At 43.5% G+C, this 23,556-nt stretch overlaps 1 protein-coding gene across 17 annotated transcripts in view; it reads left to right on the top strand.

Annotated features, from left to right (window-relative positions):
* Positions 1–23,556, top strand: part of DOCK2 (dedicator of cytokinesis 2) — a 477,583-nt gene that overhangs the window by 117,728 nt on the left and 336,299 nt on the right. For all 17 annotated transcript variants that reach the window (XM_081520659.1, XM_081520666.1, XM_081520650.1 and 14 more), the window contains one exon: positions 15,296–15,404. In XM_081520659.1, coding sequence (XP_081376785.1) covers positions 15,296–15,404 — 109 coding nt within the window. The remainder of the gene's footprint in view (positions 1–15,295; positions 15,405–23,556) is intronic.

Raw genomic sequence — 23,556 nt, 5'->3', positions numbered from 1 at the left:
TGTTAGCGCACCCCAGTGATCTTGCTGCTTCCATCTGTGTCCTCGTAGCGTCTGTTTGCTATTGAGCCCTTTGAATTTCCTAAGCAGACAATTACAGTATCTGTAAATATAGAAAGCTTTGTTTCTCTCTTTCTAATTCTTTTTCTCCTTATCTTATTGCCTTAGCTAGGATTCTAGACCAATGTTGAATAAAAATGGTGATCTATATTATGTATCGGATTTAAAAAATATTTTAGATGCCTTTAATCAGTTTAAGGTAGTACCTTTCTATTATTATCTTGATAATAATGTTCATCAATATTACATTTTAGTGTGATTGCTGATATTTTGAACTTACTTGTATCATTTTAGATGCACATCTTCCCCAACATTCTGCTTTTTCTGTCCTTTTTTCTTTCTTTCTTTTGGATTGTCTTCAATTTTCTCACTTGCTTTTCCCCTTTAATAGTTTGAAAGTTACACATTTTATATCTAATTCTACTAGTGGCTAGTTAGATATTCTATCATACATATTTAACTTAATAAAAATCTGAAGTTAATATCTTCACAGTCCTTCTGAATAGTAAAAGATTTTAAAAGACACTGCCACTTCCTTCTTAAATATTATGCTCGAATTGTGTGATATTTCAGTTTTGCCTTTTTTTCTGGTAATTCCACAAATTAGACATTATTATTGTTTTAAGCAGTATTTATTCATATGATTTTACCAATAAAAGTTCATCAACACTACTATACTGTAAACTTAAAAGTAATTAAGGTGGCAAATTTCGTGTGTTTTCTTATCACAGTGGAAATAACATCATTTCTCCTGTCATCTCTGATCTTCCATGTATGTTTTCCTTCTCCTTCAGGTAAACCTTTTATTACTAATCATAGGCAGTTTTACTGGTAGAGTCTCTGATTTTTTCTGAAACTTGGAAGGAAGTTTCCCTGGACATGGACTTCTGGCTCTTTTCCTCTGTGATTGCTGCAGGGCTTACCTCTCAGTCTCGCTATTGTCCTTTATAGGCCTTCTGTGGCTTGTCTCTCTGGTGGCTTTTAAGATCATCTCTTTTTCACTGATATTCTGCATTTCTCAGTGTTATACTTTGGGATGAGTTTGTTTATACAGCTAGAAATTAGTTTTCCTGGATCTAGAGTTTGGTATTTTTAATACCAATTTTAAAGCATTTCTCATTCATCATTCTTTTCAATTTTTGTATTCTCCCCATATATCCTATTATCTCTCTGAAGTATCAGCTAGTGTATGTTAGGCTTCATATTCTCCATGTCTCATAAACGCTCGTATTTTCTATCTTTTTGGTTTTGGGGATTCATTCTGGTTAATTTATTTGAACTTATTTTCCAGCTCACCAGTTTTCCTCTTTAACAACACCTAATATACTGTTTGAGTCATTGAATAAAATTTTTTATTTTAATCATTATGTTATTTATTTTCAGAAACTCCATAGGATTCTTATTCAAATATAATTTTTAAAGTTTTTTGTTTCTTGATCATATTTCAAGTATTATTTCTATATTTTGAACACATTAAATATGAGAGTTAATATTCTTTGTTGGATAATTCCAATAGGGAGAGTGTGAGGCTAATTCTGCTGTTTCTGTTTTGGGTGACTGTGATTCCTTCTGCATTTTGTTGTCATTATTAATTTTTTAAGATTTTTTTTTTATGAAAACCATTTTAAAAGTCTTTATTGAATTTGTTGCAATATTGCTTGTGTTGTCCTTCTTTTTTATCTTTTTTCCTGATTTTATTTATTTAGTCTTTAAATCAAAGGATAATTGCTTTACAGAATCTTGTTGTTTTCTGCCAAACATCAGCATGAATCAGCCATAGGCATACATGCGTCCCCTCCCTCTTGAACCTCCCTCCCATCTCCCTCCCCATCCCCCCCCAGGTTGTTACAGAGCCCCTGTTTGAGTTCCCTGAGTCACAGAGCAAATTCCCACTGGTGATCTATTTTATTTACAGTAATGTAAGTTTCCATGTTGCTCTCTCCATACATCTCACCCTCTCCTTCCTACCCCCTCCCGCATCCATAAGTCTGTTCTCTATGTCTGTTTGTCCATTGCTGCCCTGCAAATAAATTTACTGGTACTATCTCTCTAGATTCCATATGTGTGCGTTAATATATGATATTTATCTTTCTCCTTCTGACTTACTTCACTCTGTATAATAGGCTCTAGGTTCATCTACCTCATTAGAACTGACTGTTTCAATTTTTTGGCCACGAGGCATGTGGGATCCAAGCTCCCTGACCAGGTATCAAACCCACACACCCTGCATTGGAAAGTAAAGTCTTCAGCACTGAACCACCAGGGAAGTCCCTGTTATTATTTTTTTAAGTTTATTTCCCTTTCAACCTTATTAGTTGTTAGGTATTTTTAGCCTTGAATTAAAGTTTTTATTTTTTTTCCAGAGAAAATAAAAATTTCTTTCCGTGGTTTACCTGGGGGACACTAACAACCAGAGACCTCTTTAAGTCAAAATTTCTCCTTGACAATCCAAGTGAGGCACGTGAATTTGGAACAAAACCACAAATAAATAAAATCCAGGTGAGGACTGGCTTAGGGTTAAAAAATCTCAGTGGAGATGTGTTTTCCTTCTCCATCAAACACCAAGTTTCCTTACTGTTTTTTTCATGCAGTAGATTTATTTCTCACCCTTCTTTATAGGAAGTTGTGGCAACATGGGACATCAGCTTACTGCTGGGGTCTCCAATATGTAGGCTTCAGGACTGATCTCATTCCTTTCTTCCTTGAGTAGCCATCTGCACAAGAGTTTAAGGAAACTAGGGTTGAGCCAGTGCCTCAGAGGCAGAAGCTGCCTTCATTGCTCTGTGAGTGTCTTCCTCCTCTGTGGGTTCTGTACTTTGTCAACAGTTAACGGCCTCATTTTAAAAATCCAGCTTTGGTAGTCGTTTTCACTGAGAGGCTCTCCACGGCACTGTCTCCACCTCAATGCCCAAAGTGGAGATCTTTTAATGCCACTGCAGCCAGCATGATCTTTCCACATTCCAGGTCTGATGGAGGTGCTCACCTTCTCAAAATCCTCCAATTTATTCTCATTGCTCTTAGGATGAAGGCAAAACTTCTCATGGCCTGGGAAGGTCTGTGGGTCTGGTCCCTGGCTGTGGCCAGCCTCACTTCACCCACCTTACCCAGATTCTCTGCACTCTGGGTTCAGGGGCCCCCACTTGGTCCCTCTGACTCACTCGGCTCCCTTCTGCTGCAGGGCCTGTGTGCTTGCTTTCCTGTGGGTGGGATGCCCCTTCTCTCTTTCTCCTCATTTTTTCTTATTCGCATTTCCTGGGTCACCTCAAGCATCACTCTCTCAGGGAACCTCGCCCTGTCCTTCTCTGGGGCCAATCTCTTTATATTCTCATTGTCCATGCATTTGTCTTTCAAGTATGTACCATGAACACACACTTGTTGAGCACCTATTTTAGGATGATCATTATACTATCAAGGTATTTGAAAAGAGAAACACTGACACCCAAATACATACCACAGCTTCCATTTTACATATTTGGGTATTGATTTTTATTTCCTTTTAGAGATTCCTTGACAGCACTATTGGTACATAGTAGGTGCTCAACTAATATTTATTAGTTGAATAAATTTTCCAATACCTGCTCAAGACAAGTAAAAGTTTTCCTTCTAGGTTTTAGCGACTCCATTACTTTTTTAGTTTTCCCTTCCCTCATCCTTCATGACTTACTTCCTGGAGTAACTGGTACTCTCTGCCTTAGGTTTTAGGCCAGGCATGCACAGCTGTGTCAGCGGTGTAGCCCTGGGTTTTAATGGACACCTGTGTAGATCAGAGCCCCTCTTCTGTGATCAACATTTTCCTCCTTCTGGATATGATCTAATATAATAATCTGGCGGCTCCTCCATTGTAATAAATGTTAGAAGGCAGCCTCGCCTAAACCCTAGAAGCCAGCAGACAGCATGTTGAAGGCCCTGTCTGGGAGCCTTGGTCTGCTGCACGCACTGCATGTCTTGCTTCTCTGAATCTGAGACTTTGCCATTTCCCACGTTTTGGAGGCATCCATAGGGTAGAAGGAATGTGTGCCTTGTTATTAATTCACAGGTCACCTCAGGCCTGCAAATCTAAAGCCAGTAAAAAGGTTTCCAGTATATGGGTATCTGTCAACTTTTTCCCTCCAAGCCTACAGCTTCTAAAAGGCCTGTAACTCAGCATTTATTCTTCCTTATATTCAGCACCAACACATTTTATACTTGTCTCAGGCATGCTGGGCAATAAAACCTGGTTTTATTTAAGCCCTTGACTTAATAATGAACGTTTCCATCTTGTTGAAAAATTTGTCTTGTGATCAAGGTTTGGTTTACATTAGCAATTAAGTGTTGACCCAACAAATATTTATTGAATAGCCACTAGACCACTCTGCTAAGCACTGGAAATATGACAGTGAATCATAGAGACACATGGGATTTTTACTCTAGGTGGGAAGTCATTAAGCAGGTTGCCATGTGGCAAATGTGAAATTAAGAGAGGTGTGTGTGTATGAGATGTCTTGAGAGCATGTAACAGTGAAATCAAATCGTATCATGAGGTCATGGAGGTGTTCTGGAGGAAGTGCTGGCCAAGCTGTGACCTGAGTGATGAGTAGGAACTGGCAGATAAAGAGAAAGCTGAAAGGAGGTCCGTGAGACAGGAGAGATTTGGCTCAGTTGAGCTGTGGAAAGGCGGAGTGGCTGGAATTCAGTGACGGAGGCATTAGAGTAGCAGAAGGTTGCCTAGAAGGACAGTAAGGGATAGACCTTGACGATCCTTGAAAGTCAGGCCATGGAATCTGGACAATATCCTGAGGGAAATAGGGAGCTATTAAAGGATATAAGAGTAGATAGCTCTTCTTAAATTAAAGGTGATACTTACTTGTTATAAAATCAGAATATAATATAAAAATGTATAAAGGGATTGTTGATATACAGAATTCCTTTTCTAAGAGGTAATGAAATGATCAACTTAACGTATAGACTTTACTATGCAGCATGTGCACATGTGTATAATCATTATACAACTTATTTTTTTCTGTTATGACCTAGAGAATAGTAAGCTTAGTAAAGTAATTCAGAGAAAGACAAATACTGTATGTTATCACTTATATGTAGAGTGTAAAAAATAATACAAGTGAATACATCTGCAAGACAGATTCATAGACACAGAAAACAAACTTATGGTTACCTAAGGGAGAAGGAGGAGGGGGAAGGACAGGTTAGGTGTATGGCATTAACAGGTACAACTATGACGTATAAAACAGATACGCAGAAAGGTTATACTGTATAGCACAGGGAATTATACCTATTGTCTTGTAATAATCTCTAATGGAGTATAATCTGCAAAAAATACAGAATCACTATGTTGTACATCTAACATAATATTGTAACTCAACTACATTTTAATCAAATTTTGAAAAAAGGTGTCGAGAACACTTCCCAGGTCATTAAGAAACTAAAGGAAGACATGGTAAGAGAAGCAGTCAAGACCTAATTTCTTTTTAGTATCAAAACTTTTTAGATCAACTTGGCCTGAGAGAAAGAGCTGGAAGAACTTTGCTGAGTATTAGCTTCTCTTTCAAGTAGATGATGTAATCTATAGTTTTCTCTATATGTCTTGAAACCATGGAAAATTGTGTGTGTGTGTGTTTATTTCTATCCTTAGGAACATTGTTTTGGGAACACTCAATGTCTAATTATATTGAGGGAGAAGACCCTGGACACCATTTTTCATGCCAATGGAGAAATCTGCCTAAGTGCAGACTCATGCAGCTTAGTTCTTCCTGCCAAATTACGTAAAGGCTGCAGCTCCTCTCAGGAGAATGAAGGATGACAGCGGGCACACATCACCCTCGATTCACAGCTTAGGGTTCTTTTCAAGGCTTTTGCCTGCATTTTATTACCTACTTACTATTAATTTATTATACAGGGTTGCCATATTTTAGAAGTAAAGTGAATGTTTTGGATGGATTGTGTTTCTTTCACTTCTTCCATATTGTTGACTTCTATTTCTTTTTTTTTTTTTTTTATTTAGGCTGTTTATGCTTTTACCTGAGGCAGTTTTTCTTCAATGATTGCATTAATTTGTGTGCATTCACTCTAGACATTTTTTAAAACAGGATCCCCACATGTTGAGGTTTTTTTTTTCCCCTCTCATCTACAAATCATTCTTCTCTCAGGTGATTTACAGGAAGAAGCCTGTTTAGTGAAACTTCTTTACAGTTTGCCCTAAGGGGCAATCCCTTCTCAAATGTCAGATTCTGGAGAAGTAACAGCTCAAGTAGAAAGAATTTTGTCCATGACTAAAGGATTGGCGCCAGGAGCCAGTCTGAGCCCTGCCTATGGACAGCTGGTATCTTCAGTTCCATCAAGTCTGCATGAAATACTCTCTGGCCACCAGAGCTGCTTGACAATTCACACCGGCTACTTTCTGTTAAACACTAGCCCTTCTCCTAGCCCTTCCTTGTAGAGTTCTCCTAGCCTTTCCTTGTAGAGTTCCTTTCTAATTATCCTAGCCCTTCCTTATAGAGTTCCTTTCTAACACAGCTTTTTTCTTTCTCTTCTGAGAATAACTCCTTACACTTCAACTTTTGGTATGCTTAGAACAAAATTTTCTCTGGTCAATGTTGAGCTGGATGACTCACTCCAGGCTCATTGCATAAAAATTCCATGTCTTAATCTGCAGTTTATGATTCAGTTCGGATCCATAGACCTTGGAGGTAAGAGAGGGGGTGGTGAGGGTGATGATGACCATGTGGGGAACAGCAGGATAAGAGAGAGGAGCATCTCTTCATGATCCCTTTTCAGCTCTACTGCTTTGATTTCAGTGTGACTGCTGAGTGCACTGAAGCGTTTCTTTCTATAAGTATAATCAATAAATGCAAGGATGATTTTCAGACAGAGTCAGCCACTGGTTTGGCTACAGTTTGTCTTTATCCCAGATTGGGGGGAGTGGAGAGAGAGAGACAAAGAGACGGAGACAGAGAAGTAATAGAGAGGTAGGTAGGTTTTGATCTTAGAGGGCTGTGAATTTTTCAGAGTAATTACTCTTCTGAAACTATGGATGGCTTAATGGTTGTTTTTGTAGAGTCACTAATTTACACCTCCTACAACAGATTGAATTATTGGCTTAGGGGTAGGAACATCAGTTAAGTAAGCTTGGATTTAGAGCTTGAACAGAAAAAGGTTAGGGCCAGCCATCTAACTTCCTTAGACAGTCCCAGAACTCATCCCAGGGGTGAATGATGCTACCCTGTCTACTGTGACTTATTCCGGTTCCCGGAAAGCTGCTATTCCTTGGCTCTGTTCCTGGAGGCAGTATTACCTAGAGGTTGTGTGGCGTGTGTGCTCAGTCGTGTCCAACTCTTTGCAACCCAGTGGACTGTAGCCCACCAGGTTCCTCTGTCCATGGGATTTTCCAGGCAAGAATACTGAGTGGGTTGCCATTTCCTCCTCCAGGGGATCTTCCCAACCTCCATCTACTGTGTCTCCTGCATTGGCAGGCAGATTCTTTACCACCAGCACCACCAATGCCTAGTGGTTAAAGGAGTGAAATTTGGATCCAGACACTCTTGGGCTCAAATTCTGACTCTGCCGTATACCAGCTGGGTGACCTCGTACAGTTAGTAGAGTGCCTGGTGCATCATGAATGCTTAATAAATGGCAGCTATTGTCAGCATTAGTTGTCTTAGTGGTACAGTTGAGTTCAGTTCAGTTCAGTCACTCAGTCATGCCCGACTCTTTGTGACCCCATGAACCACAGCACGCCAGGCCTCCCTGTCCATCACCAACTCCCGGAGTCCACCCAAACCCATGTCCATTGAGTCGGTGATGCCATCCAACCATCTCATCCTCTGTCGTCCCCTTCTCCTCCTGCCCTCAATCTTTCCCTAGTGGTACAAGTAATAATAATAAAGGTAGTGTAGCAGAAGTTGACTGTTAATACCATCCTCAAGATGTTGTTTAGGTACCGTTAGAATTAGCTGAACTGCTATAAGTTCTGGATTCATATGACATTCCTGTATAGCCACATTGAATGTGCTAAGGTTTATTCATTTAATAATTTTATCATTTGCTGATGCGTTTGTTTAAAACTCATGTTTGATGTTCCAAACCTATTGCTAGTCATGGGGATATGATGACACACTTAGCCTTTATCTCTGCCTGCTTGGATCTTATATTCCAGTGGAGAACACTGACAAGTAGTGGTGATGATAAAGAATGACGTGTTAGAACAAGGAAACCTTGCTCACCATGACAGGCTGCATTAAATGCTGCTGCAGTACATACCATTCATCTAGGGAAATTCACTGCATAAGTGGTCTCCCTTCTACAGTATTCCTCATGTGTCTAGCGTCACTGGGGTCACACAAGTATCTTGATTTGTATGGCAAGGTAACAAAATGGTGTGGTGTTAAACCTCATTGGTTAAGTAATTTTGCTCAGTTTCATGTAAGATCACAGAGACATTTAAAATAATGTTTTCATTTTAAAAACCTTCTAATTAATATGGTCCTGCTCCCAGGCACTTGTGAAATGAGTCAGGTGTGTGTCTTGCCAAGAGAAAATTTAGGCAAAAGATGTGACCTGGTGAGGGAAGCAGAGGCCAGCCAGGCCCAGGTGTACTCCTGGGGCCTTTCCAGGACTTCTGGGGGAGGAAGAGGGTGGGGAGACAGGCCACGGTGATGGCATGGCTGGGGGCAGGGTGCTGAGGACTGTAGGGCCTCTGGTAGGTGCTCACTGGGGCCAGGGTGCACTGGAGCCCCTGTTCTTTCTCCTCGGCTTCCATTCCCCTGTTCATGCCTCTTCAATTTGTTTCTTTCTCCTATGTAAGATGTAGATAATAATAACCTCTATCAAATCAGCTAATCCATGCGAAAAAATGAGCACAGTGCCTGACCCTTAGGAATCACTTAAGAGTAGTATTAAACTTTTGTTGTTCAGTTTTTCTCACTATACAGAAATTCTTTATTTACCTATTGGTTGGCCTCATGACTTCTTAGGGATGGAGACTGAATCTTCCTCTGTTTATCTCCATTGAAGTGCCTGGCACATAGTAGGCGCTCAAAGCCCAGCAGTTGTTTTTATGAGGTTTCTGGTTCTTCCTCCTACGGCTTTGGATAGCAAAAAGGAGTGGTTCCAGAAGAAAACGGTGGTACTGCATAACAATAGCTAGTGTTTATTGTTAACTGTGAACTAGGCACTCTGTTAATTGCTTTACATGTTTTATTTTAAGGTAGGGCAACTGTGTGGGGCTAGTACCATTTTACTAATGAGAACACTGAACCTTCTAAAAATGAAGTTTTAGCCAAGATCGCCCACTCAGTAAGCGGCAGAGCAGGGGTTAGAAAGCATGCAGTCTTACTTAAGCGTCTATATTGCTTCCCAGAGGTGGGTAGGAAGTCAGGAGGATGCTTGGGAATGTGGCTTAGACAAGCAGGAATTGGCTGAGGTACAAGGTATAGAAATGAAAAGGGGGCCAGGGCCCACCCTGGATTCCAAGTTGAATCTTCCTCCTGGCTTTCTGCAGACTGAGGTTGCAGAGTTGGTTCAACTCTACTTCCCTGGGCTGCTGGCCTGAGGTTGGATCCCCATTTTTGGCAGAGGCTTTATGTACCTGCGTGGAGGAGGTGGTGCAAAGTGCTGTACACACCATATGGGGCCCTGTTTGCATTTAGTGAGTGCTCAGCTGTGCACAGTGTCTCCTTAATGAATCACATGCCAGTCAAGCATCGCTATATTTATCTGAGCCCCGGGAGCTGCGTGCCTGCTGTGATCGGACTCACCCCAGAACAGCGCCTCGCAGGTTGTTCCAGTTCTTCTTGTGGTCAGGCCTTCGGGGCCTTCGATAATTTGTTCCCTGGCAGAATCAGCTGGTTTCTAGGTGTTCTGAAGCCAGAAAAAATGTTTCCCTCCTGAAGCTATATACAGAGAACAAGTGCTAAAGAAGGACCTTGAAACTACATCTGTTGTGCCCTTGACTTCAAGGCTACATTCAAACCTTGCAGACAGATGAGGCATTATTTTTCTTTTCTCTTCACGTTTCTCACACAGTCCTGAATGTGCCCTGCCCCTGCATCCCCATCAGTTTAATTCCTTCCATATAATCTAAAACCTTTATGCATTTTTCTTTACTCTTTCTAAGAAATACTCTGTTCATTTATATGCACTCAGATCAGAGAGTTTGCCAATATGATCACTTCTGTGCTCAGAAATCAACAACAGGAATTACTTATATTTACTTAACATTTATTAAGTGCCAGCTACAATACTAAGCACTTGAGAGACATCATCTCATTTTTTTTACCTCAAAATAACCCTTTGAATGGGCATCATATCTCTGTTTTATCAACAAGAAAGGTTAAGTTTTGGAGATATAATTTGTCTGAGGCCACACAGCCAGTCTATGGAGGAGTCTAGCTAGACAGCTAAATTAAATAGTTTTTTACTTCCTTTCTTCTCCCCAACTGTAGTCATTTTCTTCAATTGTTCTTCTCACTCCCACCAAATAAAAGCCCAGGCTTAAAAATTCACACACACACATATACAGACAGGACTGATAAGACTGGTGTAGCCACTGTGAAACACAAGCCATTTATGGCTTCCTCAGGGTATATGCCCAGTAGTGGGATTGCTGGGTCATCGGGTACTTTTATTCCTAGTTTTTTAAAGGAACCTCCCTACTGTTCCCCATAGTGGCTGTATTAATTTAGGTTCCCACCAACAGTGCAAGAAGGTTCCATTTTCTCTACACCCTCTCCAGCATTTACTGTTTGTAGATTTTTTGATGGTGGTCTTTCTGACCAGTGTGAGGTGGTACCTCATTGTAGTTTTGATTTGGACTTCTCTAATAATGAGTGATGTTGAGTATCTTTTCATGTGTTTGTTGGACATCTGCATGACTTCTTTGGAGAAATGTCTGTTTAGGTTTTCCTCCCACCCAAATGTTCACTGCAGCACTATTCACAATAGCTAGAACATGGAAGCAACCTAGACGTCCATTGACAGATGAATGGATAAGGAAATGTGGTACATACATACAATGGAATATTACTCAACCATAAAAAGGAATACATTTGAGTCAGTTCTAGTGAGGTAGATGAACCTAGAGTCTGTTATATAGAATGAAGTAAGTCAGAAAGGGAAAAATGAATTTTATATATTAATGCACATATATGGAATCTAGAAAAATGGTACTGATGAACCTCTTTGCAGGGTAGGAATAGAGACACAGACATAGGGAACAGACTTTGGACACAGTGGAGGAAGGAAAGGGTTGGACAGATTGAGAGAATAGCACTGAAACGTGTACATTACTATTTGTGAAACGGAGGCCGGTGGGAAGTTTCTGTGCGATGCAGGGAGCTCAACCTGGTGCTCTGTGACAGCCTAGGGGGTGGGATGGTGGGGGGCGGGGGAGAGGTTCGAGGGAAGGAACATACATGTATCTGTGGCTGATTCACATTGTTGTATGGCAGAAGCCAACCCTATTGTAAAGCAATGACCCGCCACGTAAAAATAAATTTAAAAAAATACGAGCCATTTCCCCACAGGATTGTTTCTTATCCTTTATAAAACTTTGGCACCTGTAGACTGTATTTCCACTTGACTGGAATGTGGTCTTAAGGTGCGTAACCTGTAGGGTGAATAGCAGCCCAGATTCCCATGGAGGCAGGTGCCCCAGTCTTGGCCTTGTGAGATCTGTGTCATCTCTGCTGTCCTGTTAGAGTCTCAGAGTGCAGAAAGAAAAGAATGCTGATTTCTGGGTCTAGCTGTGCCACTGGTGCAGCCTGTGACCTAGAGCAGATCACATCTGTCTTGCTGGTAGAAACTGGATTCAGTTTCCCACAAAGCTGAATCTGAGTAGAAGGCCTTGACTTGGTCTTACAACCTCAAAGTCTGTTTGCCTTCCCACCTTAGTCGGTGACATTCACAAGACAGTGGCGAGGCTGAGTCACCGCCCCACTCAGGCCCTCAGTCTCGTCATCTGTACAGCAGGAAGCATGGGCCCGGTGCTCGCTGGCCTCCCCAGCAGCGCTGGTTTTAGAGCCCCAGGGAGCTGCAGGCAGATGCTTCTCTCACCCTGCAGAGTGCTGACCGGAGAGGAGTTTCAGGGAACCCAACCAGGGCTAATCCAAGTGAAAAAGGGAGTTATTGGAAGAATAGTTGTGCAGCTCATAAAATCCAAAATGTGTTAAATAACTAGACACAGGGATGCCGGGAATCAGGGTACCCTCAAATATCTCTTCAGCGAGAGTTCATGAAGTTTCCCCCTTGAGCACTGCCTGAGATGACTCCCAACACAGCCCATTTCTATGTTTTCCTGTTAAAAATGATGAATTCTGTCATGGACTGGTCAATTGTGGGAGGGGGTGTGGGGGTGGGCAGGGTCAACCAGCCGGAGAAAGCTGCTGGAGGCCATTTTTGTGGGCAGTACAAATGGTCCAGAGAAGAGGACCTGACGGGATCCCCCCCACACACATACACCCAGAAGCATACAATGTGCATGCCTTATGGAGAAAGGCCGTGTAGAGTGGACAGTGACGTGAATAATGGGCAGCCACAGCTGGGTTTAAATGTGGGAGGAAGACGCCGTAGACCAGTAACAGAAATGCCAATGTCACTGATTGATGTTTTCGGGCAGCTGTGGCTAGAGCAAAGAGTGAGGGGTTTCACGGCAAAAGCCTTGGGGGAGGGACCATCCATTGGCTTAGCTTTAGGCACAAAGAAAACCTCTCAGTGCCCTCTCACAAGGAAAGCGCCACCACTGTGAATTAGGACCCACCCTTCCTTCCTGCCAGGCTTCTCAGGTGGCGCTCGTGGTAAAGAGCCCGTCTGTCAGTGCAGGAGATGTAAGAGACCCGGGTTCGATCCCTGGGTTGGGAAGATCCCCAGGAGGAGGGCATGGCAACCCACTGCAGGATTCTTGTCTGGAGAATCCCATGGACAGAGCAGTCTGGTGAGCAACGGCCCATATAGTTACAAAGAGTTTGAAATGACCGAAGCAACTTAACACGCACGCACCTCCTTCCGGCTAGTGTCTCATCTTTTCCACTTTGATGGGGTTTGGGCAGTGTTCAGTCTATGGAGAGTTCATGTCTTTATTTGTACAATGCTCCTACTCCAACAGTTAACTGACGCTTAACCAGGACCCAGCGTGTGCGCAGCAGGCCACGTGTGTGTGAGCTGTGCTCCTCACAGTCCTTGCACACAGTACTGGTACAGCCTGCATTTGTAGGTGAGAAACTGAGGCTTACAGGAATTAAGACCAGTAGTGAGGCATCCAGTCCAGTGGTGGACAAAGTGATGAGAGGCCAGGCTCAGGAGCCAATGGCCGGGTTTGAATTCTGGCTCCAGCACTTCTGGTATGCATCCTTGGGCATGTTGCTGAAGTCACTGATCTGGAAAGTGGGGATAAGGATGGGTCCCTTACCATAGTGTGGGGATGAGGGTGTGTGATTTGATAACACAGTGCCTGGAGGCAGAGTGATGCTCTGCTATGTCTGCTGTTATTAATAAGGGCTTCAGTTAGTCCTGGGCAGATTAGAGGTTGGAACCCAGGCTGACTGACGCCAAAACATATTCTCTATGACAGACCCTCTCTGGTTCAGGGCTGAGAGGTGTAGTAGAGGGGAAAAGGGAAGAGGAGAAGGAGGGGGGGGGGTGAGGGAGCACGAAGGAGGGAAGCCTTAGAACTCCTGGTTTCTCTCACAGCCTTGTCGCTATGACCTTGAACTAGATACCTAGAAAGTCAGCAGCAGTTTCTGGATCCCTGTACTGGATTGAAACGTTCTGTCTTCCCCTTAAGCTTCTTACTTCAGGAGGCTTTAGGAAGGGGCTACTTAGGAAAAAAGAAGAGAAGGAGAGAGAGAGAGTGACTCAGAAGAGAGATGAAGTCAGAGAGAGAGAGAAAAGCAGATAAAACATACAGACTGACAAAGAGAGAGTGAAGGATACCCAGAAGAAGTAAGACATAGACACCCACTTTAAGACGAGAAAGGAAATAGAACAGGAACTTAAAGAAAAGCAGGTGAGAGGATGGGCGAGGATGGAGTGGAGACAGCGCGGAGGTGGCGGCGGTGCTGCCCAGCCTGTGCCTGATGCAGGGGACACTCCCTGAAGTGTGTGCTGGCGCTTTATCTGGGCAAAGCACCTTCTGGGCAGCGGGCGGCCCGGGGGATGGGCTATGGAGGCTGTGACAGGAGACCCTCTTTATCTGAGTGGGAGACAGGAGCGCTCTGCTCTGTCTTTTGCCCAGGATGCCACAGATTAGGCTGCAGATATTTTACCAGTTGGTGATAACGGCTTGCTTGGAGAGGCCTTGGGCTCAACAACACGCCAAGGTTGGGCCACAAGGGTGCTGAGACTCGGGGGCCTAAAGACTGATTTTATACCAGGGGATGGTTTCTATGAGAAGTCCCCTGTATACGTTAATCAGACTTTGAGAATCTGTGCAAGGATCTCCAGCCTTTGTGCTCACGCTCAGTCATTTAAGTCGTGTCTGAGTCTTTGCCACCCCATGGACTGCAGTCTGCCAGGCTCCTCTGTCCATGGAATTCTCCAGGCAACAATGCTGGAGTGGGTTGCCATTTCCTTCTCCAGGGGATCTTCCCGATCCAGGGATGGAACCCGCGTCTCCTGCATTGCAAGATCCATCCTTAATAATTACTAATTTTACAGTAGGATTGGTGAGGAATCTCACTTCATAAGTAATGCATTTTTTTTTTAAAACAGTATCAATGTAGGGACTTTATAATCAGAGGAATGAAAGTTTTAAATTAGGTCCTCAGTACACTCCTGAAATGAGATGGCAGGGAGAATGACATCCCTTGACATACAGCAGGTATGACCGTGTTCATCCCACAAGTGGGCCAAGGGGAAGGGCAGCATGCTTGAAAATATTTCTGCTTTGATGCTTTCAAAATACTCTGAAAACCTGATGACAAGTCTCCGTCTGATTCTTCAAGAAGGATGAAATTATTAATGTCCCTTCAGCTTGGACAAGCTTCATTCCTTTGAGATTCTTCAGGGTTTAAATAAAAGGCAGGAGGGGGATGATTTATTATGTCGAGTCAGTTGCATGGTACCTGTTGTGTTTGTGGACCTGGGCTTCCCCTGAGAGGATCATGCAAGCAGCCACTGCTGAAGCAGCCCCCGCCCCTTAAGTCCAGATCTCCACCCCTTTCTCAGTTTCAAATCAAGTTTGTAGCGGGCACACTCTTTCAAAGGTCTTGCTTGTTGGTTTGAGAAATGATTGAGATGTGTCTTCTTTCAGGCTTTACGAAGGCAAGGAACAGATGGAGTTTGAAGAATCCATGAGACGGCTCTTTGAATCCATCAACAACTTGATGAAAAGTCAATATAAAACAACCATCCTTTTGCAGGTTGGTTTACACTACAAAAGAAAAAAAAAAAAATTGTCTTTTCCCTTGGTCATCTGATAGAAAACAGCACGGTGAGATAATGCCTACTTTTGCTTGAATGGGCACAGCCCTGTGTTAACTGAAGGCCTGGGCTGGCCACGTGATATAAGGATCATGAACACCAGGGTCTCCTCGGGACAGGAGAAGGCTTATTTGTTTGTTTCCCATGAAAGTAGCAGTGCTTCCTCTTAAATAACTCTGAAGCTTTTGCTCCCTGGAAGGAAACAGGTCAAACCTGATCCATTTTTAGTGGTGAGAATAGTTAAGGTGTCAGTCTCTGAAATTGTCCACTTTTTAATCTCAACACTGTAAATAAACTCAGATCCCTTTTGGGGTTGAGAGTCTCCTCAATAAACAAGAGATACTTTGGAGAGAATGGGATCTCTGATTTAGTGGTTCATGATGCATATCTACAAACTCTGTAAATCTTTGAGAAACCTACATTTGAGAAAGAGTTTAGCAGCTAAGAGACTGAGTGAAGAGGCTGTTTCAGGTTGACCTTCATAACTATCATAGCACTAACTCACAAGTGTCTCATAAGTTGTGAAGAAGGAAACTCAAGCACAGTTGATCTGAACCAATGCATGTGACTTCCTCTTCTTTTGATAAGATATCTTTTTAATTGCTAACTTAAATGCCCACTAGCTAGCTATGCCTGGCGTTGCCCGGCCTCTGGTTAGAATGAATGAGGTACTGGTGTTCAGTTAGAATGCAGGTGAGGATGCAAAAGCAGAAATCTTTCTTGGAGTCTCTGTTGCTAACGTGATGGGTTCCAAACTTTGCACACTGAAATCACACGAGGATCTTGAATACATTCTGATGACTAATTACCACCAGCATACATCCTAATGGAATTGGTATGGAGTGTGACCAGGGAAAAGGGAGTTTGAAAATCTCCCCATTTGATTTTTGTATGAAGCAAAGTTTGGGAATCACTCTGCTAATGTAATGGCTTCCTTTGATTTAACGAATGTTGGGAACGTCTGTGTGTGAGTGAGAGTGTGTGTGTGTGTGTGTGTGGAGGGGAGCTTTGTCTTGTTCATCACTGTATCCTCAGCATATAGAACAGTCCTAGTATATAGTTGGTACTTGATAAATATCTGTGGAATGAATAATCCTCAGAATAGGTGTGAAGATCTCTGTTTCATAGATGTGGAAATTGAAGGGCTCCTATCTGCTAAGGGGTGTAGCTGGGATTCAGATCTCTTCTTGCCTGGCTCTAAGGACCATGTTCTGAGCTGCTACATTATACTCTTCTTTACACTACACATTTAGTACCTACTGGGGATATGGGGCTTCCCAGGTGGCGTTAATGGTAAAGAACTTGTCTGCCAATTCAGGAGACATAAGAGATGCAGGTTCTGTCCCTGGGTTGAGAAGATCCCTTGGAGTAGGAAATGGCAGCCCTCTCCAGTATTCCTGCCTGGGAAATCCCATGGACAGAGGAGCCTGGCAGGCTACAGTCCATGGGGTCTGTAGAGGCTATTGCATTGCATCAAGTCTGAAATAGGCTCCAGGGAAGCTGAAGTGTGAGGGACAGACAGAGGAGCTGGTTGGCAGGGAGGAGAAAGGAGTCGATGCCCCAGAGAGGTAGAGGTGCCCAGAGAGAGACCACGTGACCTTGGGAAAAACCGGGGAGTAAGTCGTCCCAGAGCCATCCTTTCCAATTTCAGCACCGATTTCCCTGTGATGAACTACCTGCATTTGGTGGGAAGGAATAAAGGGAATGCAAACGCAGGGATGGAGAAGGAAATGGCAACCCACTCCAGTGCTCTTGCCTGGAGAATCTCAGGGACGGTGGAGCCTGGTGGGCTGCTGTCTATGGGGTCGCACAGAGTCGGAGACGACTGAAGCGACTTAGCAGCAGCAGCAGCAGCAGCAAAGGCAGGGAAAGAAAGGAGAAAACGTGAGCTAAAAGATGAGCCAGTGAGAATGTCTGATTCTGAGAGGACCTGGGTCAACAAAATGTTTCCTTTTGATCAAGCTGTCTGATTTAATGCTGGATTTAACCTCTCAAGGTCTCTGTTTCCTCATCTATAAAACTTTAGTGTTTGGGTGAAGATCAGATAAACATTGTTTGCAAAAGAGCCACTTATAAAACACTATGCAAATGCAGAGAGCTAATAGGATTATTATGGCTTTGGCATGAGTCTTTTTACCCAGGTTTTGATTGTCTGGGTAGCTGTGTTACAAAGTGGCCTGTTTTCCCTGGAATTTGGGCCAGGTTATGCTGGTTTCTCCTCATAGATTTCCACCCCAAGAGCCATGAAAAGGGACTTTGCCTTTTTAAAAATTTACTCTAAGGGCCAAATTTAGCTTCTAGGATGAAATCAATGATGTTTTCTGTCTATTCCTATGGTTGTTGAAAAGTTGTCAAAGAAGAATATAAAGTCATATTCAAGTATGAAGAGCAATACCATCTGAAAAAACCAAATGCTCTTTTAGAGTATGAGGAGAGAGGGGTCAAGGCCATATGATGTCAGCAAACCTCAACAAGGGGTCTTCTGTAGACTTGGATATTCACTATAGGAGAATGAGCTTTGGATGTCAAGCCAGAGAGATCTGAGTGGGAAATGGGGCATCCACGCTTGGGCACTTAGCACTGGGCAAATGATTTCAGTATCCTGGGCTTCAGTTATCCTTTTGTAAAATGGGAAGCCTAATGTCTGTCTAATTTAGGGGATTATTGAGAGGATTAAAGTAATGCATGTAAAGCATGGTGGGTAAAGCCTGTTACATAGTTCAATTTAGTCATGTATATCTCTTCCTCCTTTACTTCATCATGAAACAGGAGCCTTGAGGGCATTTTCAACAGAGTGGAATCTGGAAGGGAATACTTGTGTTTCTAACCTTGTCACATGAAGTCGAGCAGTTTTAGGACATCCAGTTATTGTGTCAGATCAAGAAACAGATATAATTTTCAAGGAGGATAAGCTTACAAGAACTGACTCTATAAAAAATAAAAAAGGAAGGCAAAGTTTCGCCAGTGAAACAGGACAGCATGACTGGAGTCTTGACTCTGAGCCTGCATGGGGTAGAGCAGGAAAGAATGCTGTGATCTATTAGTAATGTCTGCCATAAGTTTTGGGGGAGAGCATGGGAATGCCAATGATTGACATTCCCATTCAAACCTTACATTTCCAGCTGCGTAGTAGCTTAGGTGGAAGCCCTAATTCTTGCCTGCCCGAGTTCAGAGTTAAGTCCATCTGGTTCAGTCTCAGCTTTGTCCATGTGAATTCTCGGACCCAAGCTAGTTATTTCTCATGTCTGAGGCTCATCTAGCTTTTGTGAATTGCTTTCTGTGGTTTTCCTTATTGTTCAGAGATGGCCTGGCAGTATCTCACATGAAACTATGGAGAATTTAAAGCCAGCCATCCAAAGAGGGTAGAAAGAGCATTAAAAACATCTTTCACTGATTATCTATTGTGTATCAGGCATGAACCAAGCTTTCACATGCAGTGTTTTCAGTCCTGCCAGAGGTCTGCAAGGAATTGTTGTCTTCATTGTCCACGGAGGCTCATAAAGTTAAATAATTCATCCTAAAGTGTACCTATTCATGGTGGTAGAGCTAGGATTTCAGTCCACTCAGGTCTTCTAACGCCAAAGTTAATATTCTCTAATCCACAAAGAATGGGTATGGTCAGGGTTTTCTGGAATGGGTTGTATGCTCAGAAGTCCCCATGTGTGTCAGCCCTGTGAACATTGTTGATAAAGCTGATGGCAGGGTGAGACGGTCAACATCTGACACTGTGAACTGGATGCAGCTCAAATGTGAGTCATGGCCATTGGTGACGTTGTGCAGATCCATTTGACCCATTGTCCTTTAGATTGTGACGCTTCATCGTTCTCCAATTTGATGGTACGAGTGGAAATACATAAGTGACTCATAATTACAGAGTGTGCTCCTTGGCCACTCTGACTGCCACACATGCTAAGACAGCCACCAGAGTGTCCAGGAAGGCAGAGCCCTCTGCCTTTATGTCTCCAGAACCTGAGACAGTAACTGTCACTTAAATACCTTTCAGCTGGAACAATGAAAGAAGGAATACTAGCTTCCACCATTTTATGTTTTAGCATTTATTATGTGTGACACATTGAGCTAAAAGCTTTACATATACTGTTAGCTCATTTGATTTTTTTTTTTTTAATAACAAATACCTTATTAGGCAAATACTCTTCTTATCTCTACTTTACAGATGAGGAAATGGAGGCTTAGGGAGATTGAGTAATTTAATCACAGTTAAGAAGTAGCAGGTTACTTGAATCTAGGCTGTATAGTCCAGAGCTTGAGTTCCTAATCACCAAGCAAAGTAAGGTTTCATTAAAGAATTGAATCTTTTGGCAAAATGCTAGGTGGTTAAGCAATAAGCTCCATAAACAGCAGTACAGATGGGCAGATGTCTGGTCTGTAGTCACAAATTTGAGCTAATTAAGGAGGCCTCTTTCTTTCTTCCCTTTTCATTGTTAACTGTTGTAAAATATCCAAAAGTCTGAAGCAAGGGAAGAATGTGGTTCATTCTTGGGACCTGGACTGCAGGCTGCATTCTGAGCCCACAGTGGGAGAAGAAGTGAGACTCATGTGTAATAGCAAGAGCTGGAGTTTCACCTCAACTTGTTAAATGATTAGAATGCTGTCCCCTTTTCCACCGTCTGCTGCATACTTAGAGGGGATCTTTGGGAATGCTGGATTTATGGAGGATAGGTGAAAGTTTGTTCCAAAGGGGCTGCTGTAGTCATACTGATGGCTCACATTTTTCATTCATTAATCACATCAACCTTATAAAGTAGGTGACTTTATTCCCTCAATCTCCTGACGAGGAAACTGGAGCACAGAGAGTTAATTTCCCCAAGGACAGGCAGATAAAAGACCCACTGGATTTGAACTTGGCCTCTTCAGCCAGCCATTTTAAACACTGAGCTCTCTTGCCTCCTGCTAAGCTTCAGGGGCCAGCACAACTCCGGGTTACAGAAAGCAGGGAGACATGTGTCTCCCAGAACCTGTTGGTCCCTCTTCCCTTGCCTTGATGATAATTCCCAGGATTACCAGCTCTGGTGAAGTCCATCTGAAAGACCAGTGACAGGGGTGAATGTCTGGGGAGAGTAGATGTATTTTCCTCAGGGACAGCTCAGCATCTCTAAGAAGACTGCTTCTGGTCAGCTATGGTGAATCCCTGTGACAGTGTCTGTCCAGTTTCCAGGGACCTTGACTGTCCATCATTTGACTAAAATAAAAGGATTGTATATTGGTGGGATGGGAATATTGTCTTCCTCTTGAATGAGGAAGACATCTAGTGTTCTAGTATAACTTTGCATCATTGCAAGATATATTCGTTTGCACTAGAAGTCTGTCTGCTGGCACCAATGCTGTGCAGCCTTACTCTGTGAAGGAGAGGGAGACCGAGAGAGAGAAAGAGAAAGACAGCAGAGGTGGGGGAGAGAGAGGAAGATAGATGAGGAGTCTAGAAACAGAAGAGAAATTCCCTTTGAGTTTGCGGGAGTGCAGCTGTGTGGTTTTGACTTTTGCTCTTATTCTTAAACATTTGCTGTGTGCTCACAGCCCAGGATTCTCAGCTCTGGTGAAGTCCTTCTGGGCAGCAATCATCACAAGTGTTCTCCCGTGACTCCGCTTGGGACAGTAAAATCACTACTGCTCCATTGGGGGCTGACTCTCTTCTTGAGCTCTGTACCTGGCTTCAGGCAGAGGGACTTGGAACTGATGATTCATCTGGGAAATTCACTTGGAGCCATGTTATAAACTAATTACTGATCTGGAAAATGTTCTCCTGGTGGCCTTTCTTGCAACCCTCATGTATGTGACGAGAAGGACTCTTGAGGCATATCAGAAAAATGATGTCTTCTTTCAAAAGCCGTCCTTGTACGGCTTCCCTGATGGCTTGGTGGTAAAGAATCCACCAGCCAATGCAGGAGACACGGGTTCGATCCCTAATCGGAGGAGATCCCCCATGCCTCAGAGCCACTAAGCCTGTGTGCCTCAACTATTGAGCCTGTGCTCTAGAGCCTGGGGGCCGCAACTACCGATGCCCTCATGCCCTAGAGCCTGTTCTCTGCTCCGCACAAGAGAAGCCCTCAGGCCCTAGAGCCCGTGCTTCGCTCCGCAAGGAGAAGCCTGAGCAGGGGTTGCCACCCCCGACTCGCCGCAAGTAGAGAAAAGGCCTGGCAGCAGTGAAGATGCAGCAAAGCCAAAACAAACACATACATTTAAAAAGTTATCCTCTTAATGGGGAGACTTTTCTTCATCTACTTCCTCCCTGAGTTCAGCTTTGTCTCCTCTGTTAGAACTTCCCCGCTTGCCAAGATGGAAATTTTCCTAAAGCAGAGTAGGCAGTAGCAGGGCATACTGGCCAGAAGCCAGTTGGGAAGAATCAGGTACGTATCTTTGCTGTGTGGCTTATTGAAAGTGCAATTTGCTCAGTCATGTCCGACTCTTTGCGACTCCATGGACTATACAGTCCATGGAATTCTCCAGGCCAGAATACTGGAGTGGGTAGCCTATCCCTTCTCCAGGGGATCTTTCCGACACAGAACTCTAACTGGGGTCTCCTGCACTGCGGGCAGATTCTTTACCAACTAAGCTATCAGGGTGTGGCTTATTAGCTGTGTGTATTCTGGCAAGTTATTTTACCTCTCTAGCAGAATGACAGTATCTATTCCTAGAGTACTTGTAAAAATGAAGTGAGATCATGCATGGATCAAGTTTCCACTAATGGTTTGCTACTTTGATTAATATATATTAATCCCAATATATATTCATATACATGTATATATATGCACACACACATGCATAAGAATACCTCTGTTGTGTTTTTCTTAAATATTACATATGATATAGGGATATATACTGTAAGATGGGCCTTCCCTGGTGGATCAAACAGCAAAGAATCCGCCTGCAATGTGGGAGATCTGAGCTCGATCTCTGGGTCGGGAAGATCTCCTGGAGAAGGGAATGGCTACCCACTCCAGTATTCTTGCCTGGAGAATTCCAGGGACAGAGGAGCCTGGTGGGCTACACTCCATGGGGTTGCAAAGAGTGAGACATGACTGAGTGACTAACACTTTCATGTTTTTCCACTATGAGACGAAAGTAGTAATACAACAGTGGTGGTTTATGTGTGATAGTAGTATTAATGAGAATGAAAATATTAACAACAGTAGAGCAACATGGTTCCCAGGAGGCCAACAGGTCTAGAAAGCCAGGCTGTTTCTAGTTCTCAGGCCTTAGAAACTTCAACAAATGGAGATCCCCAGTGGGCCTTGTGGCTGAGATCTTCTGCCTCCTGGGGGTGCTCAGTGGTAGCACCTGCTGAACTCACCTGCTGTCACTGCCCTCAGCTGTGTCAGGGCTGTGTGAAGGCAAGGACTGTAGGCAGGCCCCCTGAGGACTATGACAGCGGACTTGGCAAACTTCCCATCCCCTTTGGAAAAGAAATCCACAGACCTGCCACTTCTCCGTGAGGCCACCGGGGTCAGATGTATGTTTAATACTCCACAGTTGGGTTGATAACACCCTTGGAGTCTCAGGATGTGAACCACTCAGTTTGGTTTACTTTATCACTCGCCCAGGGCTGAGAGGCTGGGAAGATGGGCTCCTTCTGAAGTAACCCTGGTCCCAGCTTTGTCCAGCTCCTCCTCGCTCACAGCTGAAGCACTGAAGTGTGAGTGTCCATACGATGCCTGGTGACTCCTGCTCTGCAGAATCACTCCAAAGCCCTGGAATGACATGCAGCGCTTGAAAGCCAGCAACGTGCTGCAGACACCAGAGTCCTGGCTTTCCCTGACTTGCCGAGGATTTCATTTCTATTTCTGTTCCCTCACTTTGGTCTTAATTATGGTCTTAATCGATGAGTCCACAATATTCTTTGTCCAGGCGCTGGGTGATGAGGGCTGGCTGGTGTCAGAGAAATGAGATAGGGGGAGATACAGCACACACACTTGTGGAGGCCCACTGTGTGCTGGGCATTACAATAGGTGCAAGATATGCTTTATTTGCCATCATTCCCCTCTTTCATTTGCCTCACATGAAAATGCTGAGGTTTGGCGAGTGAGGAGACGGCCCTAGGTGCTTGCAGGTGCTGGGCAGAGCACTGGGTCCCTG

This window comes from Giraffa tippelskirchi, chromosome 8, assembly GCF_054371585.1.
Source record: "Giraffa tippelskirchi isolate mGirTip1 chromosome 8, T2T-mGirTip1v1.2.pri, whole genome shotgun sequence".
In the NCBI taxonomy this organism is placed as follows: domain Eukaryota; kingdom Metazoa; phylum Chordata; class Mammalia; order Artiodactyla; family Giraffidae; genus Giraffa; species Giraffa tippelskirchi.
Note: the sequence above shows the minus strand (reverse complement) of the source record. Positions and strands in the feature narration are given on the sequence as shown.